The 23,885-nt window shown below is 39.0% G+C and overlaps 1 protein-coding gene across 2 annotated transcripts in view; it reads left to right on the forward strand.

The window, feature by feature from the left end:
- LOC111155307 (F-box and leucine rich repeat protein 13) overlaps positions 1 to 23,885 on the forward strand; it is a 224,886-nt gene that overhangs the window by 143,969 nt on the left and 57,032 nt on the right. For both annotated transcript variants that reach the window (XM_022515450.1, XM_022515449.1), the window contains exons 13-14: positions 5,625 to 5,744; positions 6,567 to 6,693. In XM_022515450.1, the coding sequence (XP_022371158.1) occupies positions 5,625 to 5,744; positions 6,567 to 6,693 (247 nt within the window). The remainder of the gene's footprint in view (positions 1 to 5,624; positions 5,745 to 6,566; positions 6,694 to 23,885) is intronic.

Genomic DNA, 23,885 nt, shown 5'->3' on the forward strand with positions numbered 1-23,885 from the left:
AGCTGACAGTCTTCCCATTGAGATCAGGAACATGACAAGGATGCCCATTCTCACCATTCTTGTTTGAATAGTATTAGAAGTCCTAGCAACAGCAATCAGACAACAAAGAGAAATAAAAGGTATCCAAATTGGCAATGAAGAAGTCAAACTCTCTCTTCACAGATGACATGATTCTTTATATGGAAAACCCAAAAGACTCTATCTAACCCCAAACTACTAGAATTCATACAGCAATTCAGTAATGTGGCAGAATACAAAGTCAATGTACAGAAATCAGTTGCTTTCTTATACACTAACAATGAAAACACAGAAAGGGAAATTAGAGAATCAATTCCATTAACTATAGCACCAAGAACCATAAGATACCTGGGAATAAACCTAACCAAAGAGGTAAAGGATCTGTACTCGAGGAACTACAGGACACTCATGAAAAAAATCGAAGAAGACACAAAAAGATGGAAGACCATTCCATGCTATGGATCAGAAGAATAAACACACACGTATTTTTAAAATTACTACATAATTACTCCATTTCACTGTCACAATTTCAAGGGGGAAAGAATATGATTTCAAGAATCTATACCCAATATACCATCTTCATTGTGGGTGGTAACTTTAATCAGCATAAAATTACCTTGTAGTCCTTGTTTAATATTTTTACTAGCATAGTGGGGTTCTGTGTGTGTGTGTGTGTGTGTGTGTGTGTGTGTGTGTGTGTGTGTGATTATTTATTTATTTATTTATTTGTGAGAGAGAGACAGAGAGAACACAAGCAAGAGGAGAGGCAGAGGGAGAGGGAGAAGCAGACTCCCCACTGAGCCAGGAGACAATATGAGGTTGGATCCCAGGACCTGGAGACCATGACCTGAGCCAAAGGCAGATGCTCAACCATCTGAGCCACCTAGGCGCACCTAGCATAGAATTTTGACTCAATGTACTGATTATTTGCCATGGCTATATTATTTTTACTTATATTTGCCCAATACATCTTTGTAATTTTTTTTGTTGTGTTGTCATTTTTTTTTTTTTAAGATTTTATTTGACACACAGAGAGAGAGATCACAAGTAGGCAGAGAGACAGGCAGAGAGAGAGGGGGAAGCAGGCTCCTTGCTGAGCAGAGAGCCCGATGTGGGACTCAATCCCAGGACGCCGGGATCATGACCTGAGCTGAAGGCAGCCGCTTAACCAACTGAGCCATCCAGGCGTCCCAGTTGTGTTGTCATTTTATTTTAAATGTGTTTCTTGGAGGCTACTTGTAATTTAGGTTTATTTATTAAACCAATTTGACAATCTCTTGCCTTTTAATAAGGGATTTATATTTATAATTATTTCAACTTATTTATATTTATCATTATTGTAAAACTGATATATTAGGTCTTATTTATATTTATAAATATTTATAATTTTTCAACTTATTTATATTTATAATTATTATAAAACTGATACATTAGGTCTTCTTTGGTTTCTTCTATGTTTCTACAATTTGTACTTACTTTTTACCTTTTTGTTTTTATTTATTCTTTTTTTAACGATTATTTATTTATTTATTTGACAGAGAGAGAGAGAGAGAGAGAGATCACAAGTAGGCAGAGAGGCAGGTAGAGAGAGGGGGTGGGGGGAGGCAGGTTCCCCCCTGAGCAGAGAGCCCAATGCGGGACTCGATCCCAGGACCCTGAGATCATGACCTGAGCCAAAGGCAGAGACTTAACCCACTGAGCCACCCAGGCGCCCCTATTCTCTCTTTTTAAATGTACAGATCATGTTTTGCTACTTTAAAAGCTTTTACCTATCTCTGATTATTGCTTTGTTTTTGTTTATTCTTATATTTTTTTCGAGAATCTTCTTTACTTAAAGATTGAATCCTACTTCTCTATTTTTGATGTCATTTTTAAAAAAGATTTTATTTATTTATTTGACATACAGAGATCACAAGTAGGCAGAGAGGCAGGCAGAGAGAGGAGGAAGCAGGCTCCCTGGTGAGCAGGGAGCCTGATTTGGGGCTTGATTCCAGGACCCCGGGAACATGACCTGGGCCGAAGGCAGAGGTTTTATCCCACTGAGCCACCCAGGTGCCCCTGATGTCATTTATTTTAAATTCTTTATCTTTCTGCATTTCAGGGGAACTTGCAAATATGCCTTCTACTTATTAATTCAGTATTCTAAAAGGGTCAGTTTTGGTTTTGATGACTTAAAATAGGTTATTATTCTTATCATTGAATTTTTAGTTTCGTTATCATCTGTTCTTTTTTTTCTTACTTATTAGATTATAGTTGGTACACAATGTTGCATTAGTTTCAGGTGTACAACTTACTGATTTGACACCTTTATACATTATGCTGTGTTCACCATCTGTATGTAGCTACCATCTGTCCTGTTATATCATTATCACAATATCATTAACTGTATTGCTTATGCTGTACCTTTTATTCCCTTGACTGAGTCATAACTGGAAGCCTGTATTTCCTCTAAGGCCTCAACCTCCCATCCCTCTACCCTCTGGCAACCATCAGTTCGTCTTCTGTATTTATAGGTCTGATTCAGCTTTTTGTTTGTTTATTCATTTGGTTTTCTCCTCTCTTTCTAATTTCACTTATGAGTGGAATCATATGGGCCTTTTTGGATTTCATTTATGAGTGGAATCATATGGTTTTGTCTTTCTCAAACTCACTTATTTCACTTAGGTCCATCTGTGTTGTCTCAAATGCTCTCATCATTTTTATGGCTGCATAATATTCTATTGTGTGTATTGTATAGTGTGTGTGTATATATGTATACATACACCTGTTCTTTATCTATTCATCAACTGATGAACAGTTAGATTGTTTCCATATCTTGGCTATTGTAACTAGTGCTGCAATAAACACGGGGTGGATATGTATTTTTTGAACTAGTGTTTTTCATTTTCTTCAGATAAATATCCAATAATGGAATTGCTGAATCCTAAGGTAGTCCTATTTTTAATTTTTTAGGAAACTCCATACTCTTTTCCATGGTGGCTGTGCCAATTTACATTCCCATCCATGGTGTTCAAATTTTCCCTTTTCTCCACATCCTCACAGATGCTTATTATTTCTTGTCTTTTAGATACCAGATACTCTGACAGGTGTGAGGTAATATTTCACTGTAGTTTTGATTTGCATTTCCCTGGTAATGAGCAATGTGGAGCATCTTTTCATGTGTCTGTTGGCCATCTATAGGTCTTCTTTAGAAAAATGTCTATTCAGGTCCTCTGCTCATTTTTTAATTGGATTTTTTGGGTGTTGAGTTGTAGAAGCTCTTTTTTAAATGATTGATTTTTTTTTCTTTTTAAAAAATTTATTTTTAAATGTACAACAGGATCTAAGACAAAACTCCATTCTAGCTGTAGGTAACAACAGATGCTATGACAGGGAATCTAGATGTTTAAACAGGAATGGAATTAAGGATCACCATTGCCTCAGGCACAAGGAACCACTTTTGCCAGAATTCTTTTTTTTTTTTTTAAAGATTTTATTTATTTATTTGACAGAGAAAGAACAGCAGAGGAGAGGGGGCAAGCAGACTCCCTGCTGAGCAGAGATCCCGACACAGGACTCCATCCAAGGACCCTGAGATCATGACCTGAGCCAAAGGCAGACACTTAACTGACTGAGCCACCTAGGCACCCTTTGCCAGATTTCTTAATTCCATCTATGGCCAGGGGGCCCTTCCCCATGGTCTTTGCTTTTAGCTCCTTGAATTTCTTCTGCTCCTCTTTCTGTTTCTGCTTGAAACCTTCTCCTCCTCGTCTGTCTCCTTGGGCTACTTCAAGGGTCCTCTTCCTGCCACATTTGTGGCTGGACATGGCGCCTGCCACCCCTTCTTCAGACCCTGCCACCAGAAGCTGACTTTTATCAGTTCTTTTATATTTTAGATATTAACCTCTTATCAGATATAATTTGCAAACACCTTCTGCCATTCAGTAAGTTGCCATTTTGTTTGGTTGGCTTCTTTTGCTTTGCAAAAGCTTCCATTTTGATGTCATTACCCAATAGTTTATTTTTGCTTTGTATCCCTTGCCTTAGAAGACATATCTAGAAAAGCCTGGCTATCTAGAAAAATAATGCCATGTTTGCCATCTGTTCTTTATCTCAGGTGGCCATCTTTTCAACTTAGAATGCATCCTTTTTTTTTTTAAGATTTTATTTATTTATTTGACAGACAGAGATCGCATGCAGGCAGAGAGGCAGGCAGAGAGAGAGAGAGAGAGAAGCAGGCTTCCTGCTGAGCAGAGAGCCTCATATGGGGCTCGATCCCAAGACCCCGGGATCACGACCTGAGCCGAAGGTAGAGGCTTTAACCCACTGAGCCACCCAGGTGCCCCTCATCTTAGAATGCATCTTAGAATATTTTTGTTACAGCCAGGTTGCTCCTTATTAATTCCTACTGCTTCTTTACACTGTTTAATATGTTCTAATTTTTAAAAAATCATCTTCAGAGGTATGCTTTTTTAAGTCTTGCCATGCCGTATTTGTTTTCCGGTTAGTAAAAATATCTCTCAATGAATACTCCATCCCTGGTGTTTGCCAAGAGACAAGTTGATCAGTTGTGTTTGAAATCTCCTTCTCGCTTTTCCCCTCCCATTCCCCCACCCACCAGGTAACTGCTGCCACAGTGCCCCCATTACAGATGGACAGGGAGTTGATGGACACGGGAGGTATCCACTTAATGTGGCCCATTCAACTGAAACAGGCCCATTCACCTTCTGCCTGTACTGCTCGGTTCGTTGTAAATCTGACCAAACAGAGGGTATAGGAGATGTCAGCAATCAACATCTATGGCTCCCAAGGCTCTTCCAATCAGTACACCTACGCGCAGGATTGTTGTGTGTGAAAGCCCCTCTCTTAGGATGCAGTGTGCAATCTCCTGTTGTGCTTTATTTACTGAAATGCTTTTTAGAAGGAACTGGCAATCTCCAAATGGAATTAGAAATAGAGCTCCCATTGGAAGACAGGGAACAGATGGGCCAAACAGACCTTCAGTCATTTATAAAGCATGGTTCGGGATGAGGCGGGTGGTGGAAATGGTGCTGACACACAGGTGTCTCTGATTAGGGATAGAGAGTGTGAGAAGACTGAGGTCAAGGTCTTCTTCCAGGTTTTCTGTACTTCAGCAGAAAAGAAATCCATAGGTCACTCACTGGACTTTTCAGCCCAGCTAACTTGATCTTATATTTAGTGAAAATTCCTCTAAGATTCTGGCCATAGTTTGAATGTTAGTCTCGGTTCTCCCTCTTCTAAGTTTTAGTGTTACTTTTTTGTAAGAAACTGCATCAGGGACTGCTTAACTTGATCACATTTTAACCCCAAAGAGACCTTAAGGACAATCTGTCTTATTAATCATTCTAATAATCATGCCATCTAATTAAATGAACAATGAATAGGAAGAACATGTTAATAAATACTTCTCCCATTGCTATCATTTATACTTTTTCTATTATACTGAAAGTTATATGATCAAATTTGGTTTTAAAATGTTAACACAATACCCATATAAAGATATTACCATGCTATTTTAGAATGTATTGAATATAGTAACTATTACTTAAGTAATACTCTATATATTTACATTAAAATCACATGTAAAGCTTTTCTCTTTCCTACAGAATTGGTGATATGGGACTAAAGCAGTTTCTTGATGGTCCTGTGAGCATAAGGATAAGAGAGCTAAATTTAAGTAACTGTATCCACCTGAGTGATGTCTCTATTGTGAAACTATCAGAGCGGTATGATAAAACAATAAAATTTTATATCATATCATTAGAAATTGTGTATCTGCTAATAGGAGACATCAGAAATAGACCTTCAGAGACATTTGGGAAACACCAGGAGACTGAGGAACTGGTCTAATAATGAGTGAAATAAAATAAAAGACATTGGAGTCAGATTAAACTAGTCTTTTGATCATATCTGAGATATTTCTTATTAATCTGACATTAGAGAATGTTTGAGATGGAGTCATTAATGAAGTTATCACTATCTAGACATGAGTGACTTTTCTTCACTTTTCAAGGATATTATCTCTACATAAATCTTCACTCCAGCGTTTCCCAAAAGATGTTCTAGCTGGTGGGTTTATTCCTGATCCTCTTACTTGTCAGAGATCTTGTGTACAAAAGTAGGGGTCAATTCCTGTAGCAAACATGTAAGGGACTGACCTTGTACTTTTAGTGGTCATTCATCATACTTACATGATAGCTTTTTGTATACATGTGATATTTTTTCTTATTGGAAATTGTTATCTGAAATGAAATCATATATATATATATATATATATATATATATATATATATATATATAAAATATTTGCTACAGGAATGATACATATATAATATATAGTAATATATAATATATAATAATCTACCTCCCTTTCATCCTACTTTGTAATGCCAAATTATTTTCCACTTTAAAGTTTACTTTTATTTTAAGAAAAAGAAAGTCCTTGCTTCAATAACATTTGCTTCTCTCAGATAGTTTTGATATAAAGAAATTATTACTGACACTGTGATTAAAAGCTAAAATTAATTCTTCATACTGCTTTCTTTCAGCTGCCCTAATTTAAACTACTTGAGTTTACGAAATTGTGAATATTTGACTGACCTAGGAATTGAATATATGGTAAACATCTTTTCCTTGCTGTCAGTAGATCTCTCTGGAACACACATCTCTAACGAGGTAAAGAAAATTTTCAGACTAGTTCAATGCCTTTTATTTTTTCCAGTAATATAATCATTTTTCACTTTGTAAACAATGAATAGATTAGCAATTATTTTTATTTCCTAAATTATTATTATAAAGGTAAGATTAGGAATATTGTTTCTGGAATAGTGACAGATGAGGTTATTTGTAAATCAATGGTCTTGTTTCTCTGCTTACAAAATGGCAAATTCAGTATTTTGAACAAGGTCTTGACAGATTGGAATGTTACATGATAGATCTGAAATCTGTTCCATTATAGAAGTTTGGTAATGTGGACATAATATATTCCAGTTGGCTTATATCTGTTTTTCTTGTGGACTGAACATTTGTAAGACTACCTGAGTACCTTGAGATCTCACTCTTTAGTTCAAAACTGAAGTCTAGAAATGGCCTTATCAAATCTACAAAAGAATAATTTTGAAGAACTAATTTCTGGGTTGCCTGGGTGGCACAGTTAGTTAAATGTCAGACTCTTGGTTTTGGGTCAGGTTGTGCTCTCAGGGTCCTGAGATTGAGCCCCTCGTCAGGCTCCATGCTCAGCACACAGCCTGGCTGGGACTCTCTCTCTTTCCCTCTGCCCCTCCCCCGCTAAAATAAATAAATCTTAATTTTTAAAAAAGGCACTGATTTTTTGCAAGCTGCTGATGCTACTCATCAGAGTTGAAACTCGGTTCATACTCATGCTATCACTCCAGCACTGCCCCACTTAACAATCAAAAGGAAGATAAATCTGGAGAGATTTGCCAGGTTTCTGAAAGACTTTAATGGGCTGTAGTTAGATAAGGAATGCATTGGCTTCTCTTGAAGATCAGGCAGTGGAAGAGATACAGGAAGACAACAGAGGTGAGGTTCTCCCATCTGCTTGCTAAATCCCTGTTCATCCCTCAAGCTCATCAAATATCACCAGTGAGGCCTTCTCTAAAAAGCCCTTCCTTCCAGGCAAGTACAGAACTACTTCTCTATGTGGATCTCCGGCCCCAGCACATCCTTGGACATGACCCATTTCTCTCCATTTCTCACTGCATTACTGATAATCCATGTTGTATCTATTCTTCCCCAACATTTAGTGGGCTAGATGTAAGACTAGGGTCTTTCCTTTTTTTATCTAAGAGGGAATTTAAATTCAGTCTCCATTCTGCTAGAAGTTCTCCTCTCCCTTTCCTTGGTAGTGTCATCTATGTGGTACCAGAGCGGGTGGAGGCAGTTACATGGAGTCAGCTTGTTATGGTGGAGGCAAGTCTGATCTTTTCAGTGTTGTTTTCTGTCCAAGCTGGGACACACTGGGATGGCTGTGAGCTCATTTGGTCTTTGGTTTCCTGTTTTGTTAGATCCCTGATGTGTCTTCCTAGTCCCAGCTCCAAAGCCCCTTTAAGTCTTCTGGCTCCTTTGTCATGTGTGCCTTGCTTTGGTCCCCTCTGGGTATGGGGAATCTGTGAGGAGGTCTTAGGTCCATAGTCCTAGACATCCCCTGCAGACATTTTCCTGCTCTCCCATCTGGGTGTATTTGCCCTCAGGCCCGTGCCTCACCCTTCTCTCACTCTGCCGCAGAGTGGCTGACTCATGTCCACTTAATTCAGTTGGATTTGGTGCTTGTGAGACATTCATGAGCAATTGAAGGGTAAGAAGAAGGAAAAGGCCATAGTTTACCTCCACCTTTCTTTGCATCATCAGCAATAGCTGCATTTCCTTTGTGATCTTCTCCCTTCCATCAGGCCTCCCACAATTCCAGCATCCCTGGTGACCTTGGCCCCTGGGGTCTAATCACAACAGCTGTTCTCCTTGGTCTTCCAGCGCAGGGGGAGTAGTGGCTTCCTGCTGCTGCTCGCATCTCTAGATTTGTCATTATCCTATTTGGCTTCTCAGTTTCTCTGCCGCAAATGTAGCCAATTCCCTGTCACAATGACATTTCCCAGTTTTAATTAGAGTTGTTTCTGTTTTATTTTTTCGATCTTAGCTGATACAACAGCAAGCATAGGAAAATTCAGATGCCTTGTTCCTTTTCACAACCCACCAGGGAAAGGTGGGATGGGCTCCCATTTATGCAGATCCCTAAACCTATCAGGAGGTGCCAACCTTCTCTCCAGTTGAATAGAGTCCAGGGAGGTCTAGAACAGGGCCCTGTATGGGGGATCTCTCAACGTCTCATTCTTTGCTTCCCTCTAGCTCCCCCTTCCTCTGCTCTTTCCCTCCTCCTCCTCCCCGTGCCTCTCCCTTCTCTTCTCATTCCCCTTCTGTTCTCTTTTCTGTTCTTCTTTTCTCTTGACATAGACTAATCTGGGGGTGGAAAAAACTGTTCCAATTGATTACATGGTTTGAAAAGTGTTATGTCTCAAGTCTTTCATGGTTTAAAATTTAAAGCTTAAAGGCCTGGGATCTTTTTTTTTTTTTTCCTTTTTTCCTGTGTTCTTCTGTAAAAACCTTCCCCTTCATATACAAGTGGATGCCCAGCTGCTGTTAAAAGGGTCATGAGGTAACAAGAAGTAGAGGATCAAAGCACATTATAAAACACATCAAAATATGATTCCACCACAGCACTTGTCACCAGCCCAGAGTGTCTGGTGAACATTTGTGGAACAAAGGCAGTGAAGCTTAAACGTTTTATCCTGGGCTTTAGCACTTTGGGAAAACTTGGTTTTTATTTTCAAAGACTACATATTAAAGTTTTTTCTACTGAGGACAAGTTAAAAAATTAGGATATAAGGGCGTCTGGGTAGCTCAGTTGGTTAAGTGTCTGCCTTCGGCTCAGGTCATGATCCTGGGATCCTGGGCTTGAGCCCCTAATCTGGCTCTTTGCACAACTGGGAGTCTGCTTCTCCCTCTCCCTCTGCCTCTGCCTCTCCCTCTGCTTGTGTGCTCTCACTCTCTATGTCTCTATCAAATAAATAAATAAAATCTTAAAAAAAAAAAACAACTTAGGATATAGCCTCAAGTCCCGCTGTTTTTTTTTTCTTGTAAAGAATATACACAATCTGAGAGCTGCAAATGGATATCTATGAGGAGAATGTAGTTATGTCCTGCTAAAACATTGAAAAATAAGTCTTCTGAAGGTTTTTTGTTTTCTTCCTTCAAATTGGTTAAAGTCTGATCTAAAAGGCAAATGATTGACAATATAGTACTACAACAGCTGTGGAAGCAAATCTCAAACAGTCAAAATAAAATGTGTCAGCTCAGATGTCAACTTGGGCAGCTAAACACCAGTGTGGATTGTAGGTCTGATGAAGTGCAAATCTGACTGGAGACTTAACATTTGGGATTTAAACCCTGGAATGTTGCAGATTTCACTAGAGATCAAATGTGACAAATTGTGCCTCTTGAAAAAAAAAGTTTCTTACATTTTCTAATAATTATGTTCACTCTCAGTTCTTTTCAATAATGAGTTTTCAAAAACAATGAGCTTTCAGTTAGAATCATACTACTCATTTGGCTAACAAATCTTTATTCTGACTACTTTGTGCTCAGTGCTAGGGATGCTGGAATAGACAAAACAGACATGGCTCCTCAAGCATGGGGCAAGTGGTTACAAACCGTGATGGGTGTGGGAAACAACCTTGCTCAGAGTCAGAGAAGACCTTTTCCAAGATAGAAAGAAGGGGTATGTGCTAAGCCAAAGAAACAACCTGAATAAAGACATATAAATTTAAAAGTATGGTGACATCAAGGAAATCTGCACATTTGGGTATGGCTTGATTGTGAGGAGAGTGGTGAGAGATGATGCTTAAGAGACTCAAGAATGAGGTCACGAGGGGTCAGAAGCCATATCAAGGAATTTGTTCTCTGCCCTTTTGGCAATGGAAGGGCACTCAGTATTGTCGATTAGGCTGTAACAAGGTCAGATAGACAAGTTTTAAAGATGACTCTATCTGCTGGATAGACATAGGCATAATAGATGAACTAGAGACTAATTATAAGGCAGTAATCCAGTTATGAATGTCTGTGTTAAGGTTAGAGAGCTGGAGCAAAGTCTGCAGGTTTGAGGGGCACTGAGGAAAAAGAATCAATAGGAGATAGAAATAGTCCGAGTGTGAGAGTAAAGAAGAGAGGGAAGGAATCGAGGGTGATGCCAGATTTTTGGCTTGAGCCTCTGTATAAATGGCAGTGTCCCTTACTGAGCTGTGTCCTTTCCATAGTGGGAGGGAGCAGGTTTGCTGTTTCTCTGAGTCACCAGCAAGACAGCTTTATAGAAATGTAGAGAGCTCAGAAAATAAGCAGAGAAATCACTGAAATTCACTCCTCAGAGGTAGAAGAGCTTTTTAGGTTTGCAGAGGGTGAAGGGGTGCTGCGTTCTGAAAATCATGGAAACTCATGTGGAAGTTAATCAGCAAAAGCACAAACACATATAGTTAGAAACTCAGAAAGATGTTTAAGTGGGAGAGCTAATTTAAATGGGAGAAGCAAAGAGGAGGACACAGTAATTTCAAACTGTATACATTTCTTATAATAATTAGAAAGTAGTGAATAATGTATCATCCATGAATAAAAGTTGTTTAAGAAGTTATCCGGTAAGTACATTTTAGAGAATGAGGAAATATATGTTTTCCTTTCCTAGTATAAAGAGGAACAAGGTTTACTAGTGAGGGAAATAGCTTACTAATGTGATGTTGTCTCTTTTTATAAGGATTCATTTATTCATTTTGGAGAGAATGAGAGGGGGGAAGGGCAGCTAGAGAAAGAGAGAAAGAAACTCAAGCAGACTCCACACTGAGCATGGAGCCCCATGAGAGGCCATGCAGTGCTCCAACTGGGGCTTGATCTCACAATCCTGAGATCAGACCTGAGCCGAAACCAAGAGTTGAATGACCAACCGACTGTGCCCCTAAGGTGATGGTATCTTAAAGTATCTGCAAAAGTCTTTAATCTCCTATAACTTTTCTTAATGTTTAATTAAATAGGATGTTATTCATTCCCTTCCTACCCTGCAGAATTGTTTGAATATGAGGTTATATCTCTATGTATGTGGGAAAATGTTTTCCTGTAGTTAGAATTATCACCTACTAAGACCACAGTAACCACAGTTAGGGCAGTTCAATCCATTGTTTAAGTTGTCTTAGTCACTGCCATATTTGTTGTTTAAAGGGAAAATGAGTCAGAGCAATGTTCCAGACAGTGTGCTTAGATGGTGGTTTAGGACTCTTTCATTTGCCTAATGTTTGAAGTTTTTAATTATGAGTACTGTATCTTGAGTGTCTGTTAGTTAGGCAATCTCCTGGAGCCCTCTCACTATGATGTGAGATCCATGAAGACTGAGACTCTGTTTTGGTCATTGCTGCTTTCACAGAACCCTGGGGGTGGTAGATACTCAGTAAATACTCACTGAATGAGGGAACAATTGCTATGCTTTATGGTTACCAAATGTGAGTAACACCCATTCTCTGGTGAAGGACCTATACTTTAGAAACTACAGAAAATATATGAAAGAAATTGAAGAAGACACAAAAAGATGGAAAAACATTCCATGTTTGTGCATCAGAAGAATAAACATTGTAAAAATGTCTATGCTGCCCTCAGCAATCTATACTTTTAACGCCATTCCAATCAAAATACCAATGGCATTTTTTCAAATTGCTGGAAAAAACAATCCTAAAATTTGTATGGAGCCAGAAAAGACCCTGAATTGCCAAGGAAATGTTGAAAAAGAAAAACAAAGCTGGGGGCATCACATTGCCTGATTTCAAGTTATATTACAAAGCTCTGATCATCAAGATAGCATGGTACTGGCACAAAAACAGATACATAGATCAATTGAACATAATAGAGAGCCCAGAAATTGAGCCTCAACTCTATGGTCAACTAATCTTTGACAAAGCAGGAAAAAATATCCAATGGAAAAAAGTTGTTTCAATAAATAGTGCTGAGAAAATTGGACAGCTATATACAGAAGAATGGAACTCAACTATTCTTTTATATCATACACAAAGATAAACTCTAAATGGATGAAAGACCTCAGTGTGAGACAGGGATCCATCAAAATCCTGGAGGAGAATATAGGCAGTTATCTCTTCAACATCGGCACAGCAACTTCTTTCAAGACATGTCTCCAAAGGCAAGGGAAAAAAAAAGCGAAAATGAACTTCTGGGACATCTTCATCAAGGTAAAAAGCTTCTGCACAGCAAAGGAAACAGTCAACAAAACAAAGAGGCAACTCATGGAATGGGAGATGTTTGCAAATGACACTACAGACAAAGGGTTGATATCCAAGATCTATAAAGAACTTCTCAAACTCAACACCCAAAAAACAATCAAGTCAAAAAATGGGCAGAGGACATGAACAGATATTACTCCAAAGAAGACATACAAATGGCTAATAGACACATGAAAAAATGTTCAACATCATTAGCCATCAGGGAAATTCAAATCAAAAGCACATTGAGATACCACTTTACACCAGTTAGAATTGACAAGATAAGAAACAACAAATGTTGGAGAGGATGTGGAGAAAGGGGAACTCTCTTACACTCTTGGTGGGAATGCAACTTGGTGCAGCTACTTTGGAAAACAATGTGGAGGTTCCTCAAAAAGTTAAAAATAAAGCTAACCTATGACCCAGCAATTGTACTACTGGCCATTTACCCCAAAGATACAGATGTAGTGAAAAGAAGGGCCACATGTACCCCAACGTTCATAGCAGCAAAGTCTATAACAGCCAAACTGTGGAAAGAGCTGAGATGCCCTACAACAGATGAATGGATAAAGAAGATGTGGTCCATACCCAAAGAACAAATAATCCCATCAAGAAATGGGCAGAGGACATGAACAAACATTTCTGCAAAGAAGACATTCAGATGGACAACAGACACATGAAAAAGTGCTCCACATCACTCAGCATCAGGGAAGTACAAATCAAAACCACAATGAGATACCACCTCATAGCAGTCAGAATGGCTGAAATTAACAAGGACAAGATGCTGGCAAGGATGTGGAGAAAGGATGTGGAGAAAGGGGAACCCTCCTTCACTGTTGATGGGAATGCAAGCTGGTGCAACCACTCTGGAAAACTGCATGGAGGTTCCTCAAAAAGTTGAAAATAGAGCTACCCTATGACCCAGCAATCGCACTACTGGGTATTTACCCTAAAGATACAAATGTAGTGATCCAAAGGGGCACGTGCACCTGAATGTTTATAGCAGCAATGTCCACAATAGCCAAACTATGGAAAGAACCTAGATGTCCATCAACAGATGAATGGATAAAGAAGATGTGGTATATATACACAATGGAATACTATGCAGCCATCAAAAGAAATGAAATCTTGCCATTTGCGACGACACGGATGGAACTAGAGGGTATTATGCTTAACAAAATAAGTCAATCGGAGAAAGACAATTATCATATGATCTCCCTGATATGAGGAATTTGAAAGGCAACTTGGGGAGTTTGGGGGGTAGGGAAGGAAAAAATGAAACAAGATGGGATTGGGAGGGAGACAAACCGTAAGAGACTCTTAATCTCACAAAACAAACTGAGGGTTGTGGGGGGGAGCGGGGTAGGGAGAGGGTGGTTGGGTTATGGACATTGGGGAAGGTATGTGCTATGGGAAGTGCTGTGAAGTGTAAACCTGGCGATTCACAGACCTATACCCCTGGGGCTAATAATATTTTATATGTTAATAAAAAATAAAAAATTAAAAAAAAAAAAGATGTGGTCCATAAACACAATGGAATATTAGGTAGCCATCAGAAAGGATGAATACCCGGGGCGCCTGGGTGGCTCAGTGGGTTAAGCCGCTGCCTTCGGCTCACGTCATGATCTCAGAGTCCTGGGATCGAGCCCTGCATCGGGCTCTCTGCTCAGTGGGGAGCCTGCTTCCTCCTCTCTCTCTGCCTGCCTCTCTGCCTGCTTGTGATCTCTCTGTCAAGTAAATAAATAAAAATCTTTAAAAAAAAAAAAAAAAGGATGAATACCCAACTTTTGCATCAACACGGACAGAACTGGAGGAGATTATCCTAAATGAAATAAGTCAAGCAGAGAAAGTCAATTATCATATAGTTTCACTTATTTGTGGAACATAAGGAACAGCATGGAGAACATTAGGAGAAGGAAGGTAAAAACGAAGGGGGGGGAACAGAGGGGGAGATGAATCATGAGAGACTATGGATTCCAAGAAACAAACTGAGGGTTTTAGAGGGGAGGGGGTGGGGGGAAGGGTGAGCCTGGTGATGGGTATTAAGGAGGGCATGTACTCCATGGAGCACTGGCTGTTATACACAGTGAGTCATGGAACACTACATAAAAAACTAATGATGTACTGTATGGTAAGTAACATAAAATAAATAATAATACCCCAAAATACAGAGATGCAACCCCCCCCAAAAAAACCTGTTTTTTGCAGCTAAATTTGGAAGGGTAAGTATGGATAATTTAAATATAGTGTGGCAGTGTAGTGTTGAAGGAAGACAGGAAGGGATCTCTTAACTCAGCCTACTCCACATGCAAACATGCAAATGAATGCTTGTTTAAGGAACTTTATATAGCTTAATACTACTAAAATATACTATGAAAAGGAGATGTTGCTGAGGAATTCCATACTGTGCCAAGGAGCTTGGACTTGAACCAGTGGATGGTGAAATAGCACTTAGTAGGGAAGTCTCAGCCATAGTTAGCCTTCGATTTTAGTTAGATTATTTGGGTTTTTCTCTGGGGGACAGATAGGTGGGAAGAAAGAGTAAAGGCAGGAGACCAGTGGGAGATCTTTTGGTAGTTTAAGAAATATGTGACAAATTTTTGAATGAGGTAGAGGCCAGAACTAGCATGAAAAGAACATATTTGAGAATACTTTGGACATAAAGCTGAAAGAACTTGGTGATTGATTAATTGTGAGAGATCAGGACTTGGGGTGAAGGTGGAGGGGTAAGAATGATTCCCAAAATTTGACTTCGGGTGGATGGAGGTCCTACCTTGAAAAAGAAAGATAACAGGTTTTCAGGGAAAGCTGATTTCACTTTTATCAGACATAGAATATCAGGGAAAGCTGATTTCACTTTTATCGGACATAGAATATCAAAGGCTTGGGAGAGAGATCTGAAGGAAGATTCAGATATGGGAGTCAGCATGGAGGTATGAATGTCACCAAGATCCTCAGAGACTGTGGGGAGTGAGGAGAAATGTGTACCCTTGAAGAACACATCAGATCACATATATTTAAGGAGTAGGAATTAGATGAATCCACAAAGGAGAATAAGGAAAGAAGGTGAGAAAGGTTGCAAGAGAACCAGGTGAGTATAGTCATGTGAGGAGGATTAAGGGAATATCCAACAGTGATGGATTAGCACAGAAGCTAAATTAGGAAAGGACCAAAATTTGAACAAATATTTACTGTTAAACAGATCCCTGCCCATCCTCCCGATATCATCTCATGCCCCTGCTCCCCTCATTCTTTTTTCCTCCAGCCCACTGACTTCTTTCAGTTCCTCAAACATGTCAAAATCTTTTGTACCTCAAGACCTTTATTCATATTGTACGTTCTGCCTGGGATGTACCTCCTTCTATTCGTCATGTGCCTCCATAGGCAGATGCTGAGCAAGTAATCACTGGTGATCATAACAATAGTGAAAGCTTCTTGGTATAAGCAAATGGTGCCTTTAAGATTTTTTGAAATAGGGCACCTGGGTGGCTCAGTCAGTTAAAGCCTCTGCCTTCGGCTCAGGTTGTGATCCCGGGGTCCTGGGATCGAGCCCCACATTGGGAGACTGTTTCCCTTCCTCTCTCTGCCTGCCTCTCTGCCTACTTGTGATCTCTGTCTGTCAAATAAATGAATAAAATCTTTAAAAAAAAAGATTTTTTGAAATAACTGTATAATCAACATTGATCATGATTTCCATGATTATCAGAAAATCACACTTCTCAGTCTAGGTCATTCCAAGGCAATACCAATGGATTTTATTTTACTGATGCATTCTTTCTTTAAGAAAACATAAATCATATTGTGACACGAATGTCTCTAGATTTTTTTTTTTCTAAATAGGTAAGAATTCTCTAGTTCCTAACATATCGTACCTTAGTTCTGTCACATTACAGCATAGTTCCCCACAGAGGTGTTATCTATTTAGATGGTCTCACAGTCATAATACCTCTTGAATCACTGGCAGCACACAAATTATTTTCAAATGGAATTGTGTAAAAAAAATTTCTGATTGAATATTGGCACGTGGTTTCCATGTTAATTTTAATGGTATGTGTTATAAAGTGTAATCTAAAATCTCTATCTATCCCTCTGCTGTTTCTCCATCCCTGCTGCCACTGCCATAGTTAAAGCACCCTCTCTCCTTGCTAACTTCTCTTGCCTTAAGTATCACTGTCTTCAGAACAATTTTCCGCTCGCTGCAGGGTGATCCCTCTGCAAGTAAATTGGAGCTTCTTGCTTCCTGGCTCAGATTTCTTCAGGAGTGCCATTGCTTACGGTATAAAGTCTAACCAATCCAGTGTAGCGGCCCAATCTCTTCCTGAGGTGGCCCCTACCTACCTCTACTGCCTCACTTCCACCAGATACCCACTTTTCATCTTCAGCTGAACACAGACACACACTGACTGCTCCTCAAACATGCCACGTCGTCCTTGCCTTCCCATCTCTGCAAGTTATTCCCTCTGCCTGAAATACCCTCTCCCCTCGTCCACCTAGTAAATTCTTGCTTATCCCTCGAGTTTCAACAGTGTGAAGTTCTCCTGGAACTCCTGGGCAGACTTAGGATGTTTCCGTCTTGTTTCCACTGTACTTTACAGTGCTCCCACCAAAGCCATTAGCTCATTAGATTTTCACATTTGTTCCACACGTGTCTGCCTACAACACCGGAAGCTTCCTGATGGTCAAGGCTGGGGCAGCCATCTTTGGGAAGACTCGCTTAATGTCTAGTACACAGAGCATGTAAAAGATTTGATCTGTGAGTCAGTGGGTGAGTGAATGAATGAAACTTGTACCACTTCTTTCCTTTCAACCAAACATGTAAGGCTTCTTTAAATTCCACATTTTCTCAGCTATGCTGTGAGCTCCAGTAGGAGTACTTACAGCTGCATGTCTTAATCTGCTGATACACTTTCAAGAGACCACCCATCTGCATGGAACACACACACATAAATAAGGCCTGAGGCTCAGTGAAGCAAAACCTCTAAAACAGGAAACACATGAAATCACTTGGGATTCAATAAATAGAAAGAAGGGAGTTAAAAGGAAGCAGGGAATCTCAGAGGCATATGGGTTTTCCTTTGGATTTTCAAAAGCACATACCAAGAAGTCTGCCTTGGTTATACTCTTTCATATGGAGCTTGACCTCTTTTTAGTCCTTTCCAGGCCTTTCTCCTCACTAGTGGCCCAATATGAATTTGTTGATACCAACATTAGCAACAGTAGTATTCCTTACAGAAGCTACAGACAATTGTCTCCTGTTTCCAGCAAATTGCCTATTGGAAACACTGCAAAAAGAAGTGACCAACTTAAGCTTGTCATTTCCCTCAAGGAAAATCTCTGGTGCCAGAACCCTCCTCTTGACTTCCATCAGGTAGGACGCAAGCAGTCTCAAGGCCAGTTGCTCTATTTCTAAGTCACAAAGATGCTGATTTTTTCCCCTTTAAAATATATAGAAGATCTATTTCTGTGTGTTGACTAAAGCCTGCTCTCCTTTAGACCTATACATCAGCAAATTAGATCACAGTGGTTAATATATTAGAAATATGATTACAAAATTCATACTACAATCAAGTAAATAGAAATAAATAAAAATAGTTGAGAAAAAGAAAGGTAAGTTATTTTTACAAAACCTTAATTGCTAACCATAGAACAAAAGGGAAATCACTTGTGAGGTTAAAATACATTCTGAAGGACTTCGTACGAGACAGCGTTATCAATGATTTTAGAAAGAGGATGTGTTAATTGAGATAAAACATATTTCCAAGTATAAGTTTTGTTCTTGATCCCTAAAAGAATGTGGTAAGCAGCACCAAACAGAGCAAATCTTTGAAAAAGGAACATAGGAAATATAAACACTAATTCACATAATTATGAAAGGAAATAGGTTCTTTCCAAGAATTCTGAGAGGGTGCCAGCAAGATAGGAGAAAATTAGCTCTATAAAAACAGACAATATTTTAAAATTATTTTTTATTTTTTTATTGACATATAATGTATTTTTAGTCCCAGGGGTACAGGTCTGTGAATCGCCAGGTTTACACAGCACTCACCATAGCACATACCCTCCCCAATGTCTGTAACACAACCACCGTCTCCCTACCCCCCACCCCTGGCAACCCTCAGTTTGTTTTGTGAGATTAAGAGTCTCTTACGGTTTGTCTCCCTCCCGATCCCATCTTGTTTCATTTTTTTCCTTCCCTACCCCCAAGCCCCCAAGCCCCCCCAAGTTGCTTCTCAAATTCCTCATATCAGGGAGATCATATGATAATTGTCTTTTTCTAATTGACTTATTTCGCTCAGCATAATACCCTCTAGTTCCATCCACATCATCGCAAATGGCAAGATTTCATTTCCTTTGATGGCTGCATAGTATTCCATTGTGTGTATATACTCCGTCTTCTTTATCCATTCATCTGTTGATGGACATCTAGGTTCTTTCCATAGTTTGGCTATTATGGACATTGCTGCTATAAACATTCGGGTGAACATGCCCCTTCCGATCACTACATTTGTATCTTTAGGGTAAACACCCAGTAGTGCAATTGCTGGGTCATAGGGTAGCTCTATTTTCAACTTTTTGAGGAACCTCCATGCAGTTTTCCAGAGTGGTTGCACCAGCTTGCATTCCCACCAACAGTGTAGGAGGGTTCCCCTTTCTCCACATCCTTGCCAGCATCTGTCGTTTCCTGACTTGTTAATTTCAGCCATTCTGACTGCTGTGAGGTGATATCTCATTGTGGTTTTGATTTGTATTTCCCTGATGCCGAGTGATGTGGAGCACTTTTTCATGTGTCTGTTGGCCATCTGGATGTCTTCTTTGCAGAAATGTTTGTTCATGTCTTCTGCCCATTTCTTGATTGGATTATTTGTTCTTTGGGTGTTGAGTTTGATAAGTTCGTTATAGATTTTGGATACTAGCCCTTTATCTGATATGTCGTTTGTAAATATCTTCTCCCATTCTGTCAGTTGCCTTTTAGTTTTGTTGACTGTTTCCTTTGCTGTGCAAAACCTTTTTATTTTGATGAAGTCCCAATAGTTCATTTTTGTTCTTGCTTTCCTTACCTTTGGTGATGTTTCTAGGAAGAATGGCTGCGGGTGAAGTTGAAGATGTTGCTGCCTGTGTTCTCCTGAAGGATTTTGATGGATTCCTTTCTCACATTGAGGTCTTTCATCCATTTGAGTCTATTTTTGTGTGTGGTGTAAGGAACTGGTCCAGTTTCACTTTTTCGCATGTGGCTGTCCTATTTTCCCAACACCATTTGTTGAAGAGACTGTCTTTTTTCCACTGGACATTCTTTCCTGCTTTGTCAAAGATTAGTTGACCATAGAGTTGAGGATCTATTTCTGGACTCTCTATTCTGTTCCACTGATCTATGTGTCTGTTTTTGTGCCAGTACCATACTGTCTTGATGATGACAGCTTTGTAATAGAGCTTGAAGCCTGGAATTGTGATGTCACCAACTTTGGCTTTCCTTTTCAGCATTCCTCTGGCTATTTGAAATCTTTTCTGGTTCCATATAAATTTTAGGATTATTTGTTCCATTTCTTTGAAAAAAATGGATGGTATTTTTAAAATAATATTTAAATTTTTTATAAACATATAATGTATTATTAGCCCCAGGGGTACAGGTCTGTGAATCGCCAGGTTTACACACTTCACAGCACTCACCATAGCACATACTTTCCCCAATGTCCATAACCCCTCCACTCTCTCCCTATCCCCCTGCCCTCGGCAACCCTCAGTTTGTTTTGTGAGATTAAGAGTCACTTATAAAAAAAAAAAAAAAAAATATAAAAAAAAAATATATAAAAAAAAAAAAAAAAAAAAGAGTCACTTATGGTTTGTCTCTCTCCCGATCCCATCTTGTTTCATTTATTCTTTTCCTACCCTCCAAACCCCCCACGTTGCATCTCCACTTCCTCATATCAGGGAGATAATATGATAGCTGTCTTTCTCCGATTGACTTATTTCACTAAGCATAATACCTTCTAGTTCCAAAAATGGATGGTATTTTGAAAGAGATTGCATTAAACGTGTAGCTTGCTTTAGGTAGTATAGACATTTTCACAATATTTGTTCTTCCAATCCAGGAGCATGGAACATTTTTCCATTTCTTTGTCTCTTCCTCAATTTCTTTCACGAATACTTTATAGATTTCTGAGTACAGATTCTTTGCCTCTTTGGTTAGGTTTATTCCTAGGTATCTTATGGTTTTGGGTGCAATTGTGAATGGGATCGACTCCTTAATTTCTCTTTCTTTTGTCTTGTCACTGATGTATAGAAATGCAACTATGCATTGATTTTGTATCCTGACACTTTCCTGAATTCCTGTACAAGTTCTAGCAGATTTGGAGTGGAGTCTTTTGGATTTTCCACATAAAGTATCATATCATCTGCAAAGAGTGATAGTTTGACTTCTTCTTTGCCAATTTGGATGCTTTTAATTCCTTTTTGTTGTCTGATTGCCGAGGCTAGGACTTCTAGTACTATGTTGAATAGCAGTGGTGATAATGGACATCCCTGCCGTGTTCCTGACCTTAGCAGAAAAGCTCTCAGTTTTTCTCCATTGAGAATGATATTTGTTGTGGGTTTTTCACAGATGGCTTTTATGATATTGAGGTATGTACCCTCTATCCTTACACTCTGAAGAGTTTTGCTTAAGAAAGGATGCTGTACTTTGTCATATGCTTTTTCAGCATCTATTGAGAGTATCATATAGTTCTTGTTCTTTCTTTTATTAATGTATTATAGCACATTGATTTTTTCAAGGATGTTAAACCAAACTTGGAGCCCTAGAATGAATCCCACTTGGTCGTGGTGAATAATTCTTTTAATGTACTGTTGGATCTTATTGGCTAGTATTTTGGTGAGAATTTTCACATCTGTGTTCATCAAGGATATTGGTCTGTAATTCTCTTTTTTGATGGGGTCTTTGTCTGGTTTTGGGATCAAGGTAATGTTGGCCTCATAAAATGAGTTTGGAAGTTTTTCTTCCATTTCCATTTTTTGGAACAGTTTCAGGAGAATTGGAATTAATTCCTCTTTAAATGCTTGGTAGAATTCCCCTGGGAAGCCGTCTGGCCCTGGGCTCTTGTTTGTTGGGAGATTTTTGAGGACTGCTTCAATCTCCTTACTAGTTATAGGTATGTTCAGGTTTTCTATTTCATCCTGGCTCAGTTTTGGTAGTTTATATGTCTCTAGGAATACATCCATTTCTTCCAGATTGTCAAATTTGCTGGCGTATAGTTGCTCATAATATGTTCTTATAATTGTTTGTATTTCTTTGGTGTTGGTTGTGATCTCTTCTCTTTCATTCATGATTTTATTTATTTGGGTCCTTTCTCTTTTCTTTTGGATAAGTCTGGCCAGGGGTTTATCAATCTTATTAATTCTTTCAAAGAATGAGCTCCTAGTTTCATTGATTTGTTCTATTGTTTTTTTGTTTCTATTTCATTGATTTCTGCTCTGACGTTTATTATTTCTTTTCTCCCGCTGGGTTCAGGCTTTCTTTGTTGTTTTTTCTCCAGCTCCTTTAAGTGTAGGGTTAGGTTGTGTATTTGAGACCTTTCTTGTTTTTTGAGAAAGGCTTGTACCACTATATATTTTCCTCTCAGGACTGCCTTTGCTGTGTCCCACAGATTTTGAACAGTTATGTTTTCATTATCATTTGTTTCCATGAATTTTTTCAATTCTTCTTTAATATCCTGGTGGACCCATTCATTCTTTAGTAGGATGCTCTTTAGCCTCCACGTATTTGAGTTCTTTCCAACTTTTCTCTTGTGATTGAGTTCTAGCTTCAGAGCGTTGTGGTCTGAAAATATGCAGGAAATGATCCCAATCTTGTGGTACCAATTGAGACCTACTTTGTGACCCAGGATGTGATCTATTCTGGAGAATGTTCCATGTGCACTAGAGAAAAATGTATATTCTGTTGCTTTGGGATGGAATGTTCTGAATAGATCTGCGATGTCCATCTGGACAAGTGTGTCATTTAAGGCCTTTACTTTTGCTCGGATGATCTGTCCATTTCAGTGAGGGGGGTGTTAAAGTCCCTTACTATTATTGTATTATTGTTGATGTGATTCTTTGATTTTGTTATTAATTGGTTTATATAGTTGGCTGCTCCCAAGTTAGGGGCATAGTTATTTAAAATTGTTAGATCTTCTTGTTGGAAAGACCCTTTGAGTATGTTATAGTGTCCTTCCTCATCTCTTATTATAGTCTTTGGCTTCAAATCTAATTTATCTGATTTAAGGATTGCCACCCCAGCTTTCTTTTGATGTCCATTAGCATGGTAAATTGTTTTCCACCCCCTCACTTTAAATCTGTAGTTGTCTTGGGTCTAAAATGAGTTTCTTGTAGGCAGCATATTGATGGATTTTCTTTTTTATCCATTCTGATATCCTGTGTCTTTTGACTGAGGCATTTAGCCCATTTACATTCAGGTTAACTATTGACAGATATGAATTTAGTGCCATTGTATTGCCTGTAAGGTGACTGTTACTATATATTGTCCCTGTTCCTTTCTGATCTGTTACTTTTAGGCTCTCTCTTTGCTTAGAGGACCCCTTTCAATATTTCCTGTAGAGCTGGTTTGAAGTTTACTAACTCATTTAGTTTTGGTTTGTCCTGGAAGCTTTTTATCTCTCCTTCTATTTTCAATGATAGCCTAGTTGGATATAGTATTCTTGGCTGCATGTTTTTCTCATTTAGTGCTCTGAATATATCATTCCAGTTCTTTCTGGCCTGCCAGGTCTCTGTGGTAAGTCTGCTGCCAATCTACTATTTTTACCATTGTATGTTACAGATTTCTTGTCCTGGGCTGCTTTCATGATTTTCTCTTTGTCACTAAGACTTGTAAGTTTTACTATTAGATGACGGGGTGTGGACCTATTCTTATTGATTTTGAGGGGGGTTCTCTGCACCTCCTGGATTTTGATGCTTGTTCCCTTTGCCATATTAGGGAAATTCTCTACAATAATTTGCTCCAATCTACCTTCTGCCCCACCCCTCTCTCTTTCTCCTTCTTCTGGAATCCCAATTATTCTAATA

Source organism: Enhydra lutris, unplaced genomic scaffold (genome assembly GCF_002288905.1).
Source record: "Enhydra lutris kenyoni isolate GAN:26980312 unplaced genomic scaffold, ASM228890v2 scaffoldscaffold40, whole genome shotgun sequence".
NCBI classification, from domain to species: domain Eukaryota; kingdom Metazoa; phylum Chordata; class Mammalia; order Carnivora; family Mustelidae; genus Enhydra; species Enhydra lutris.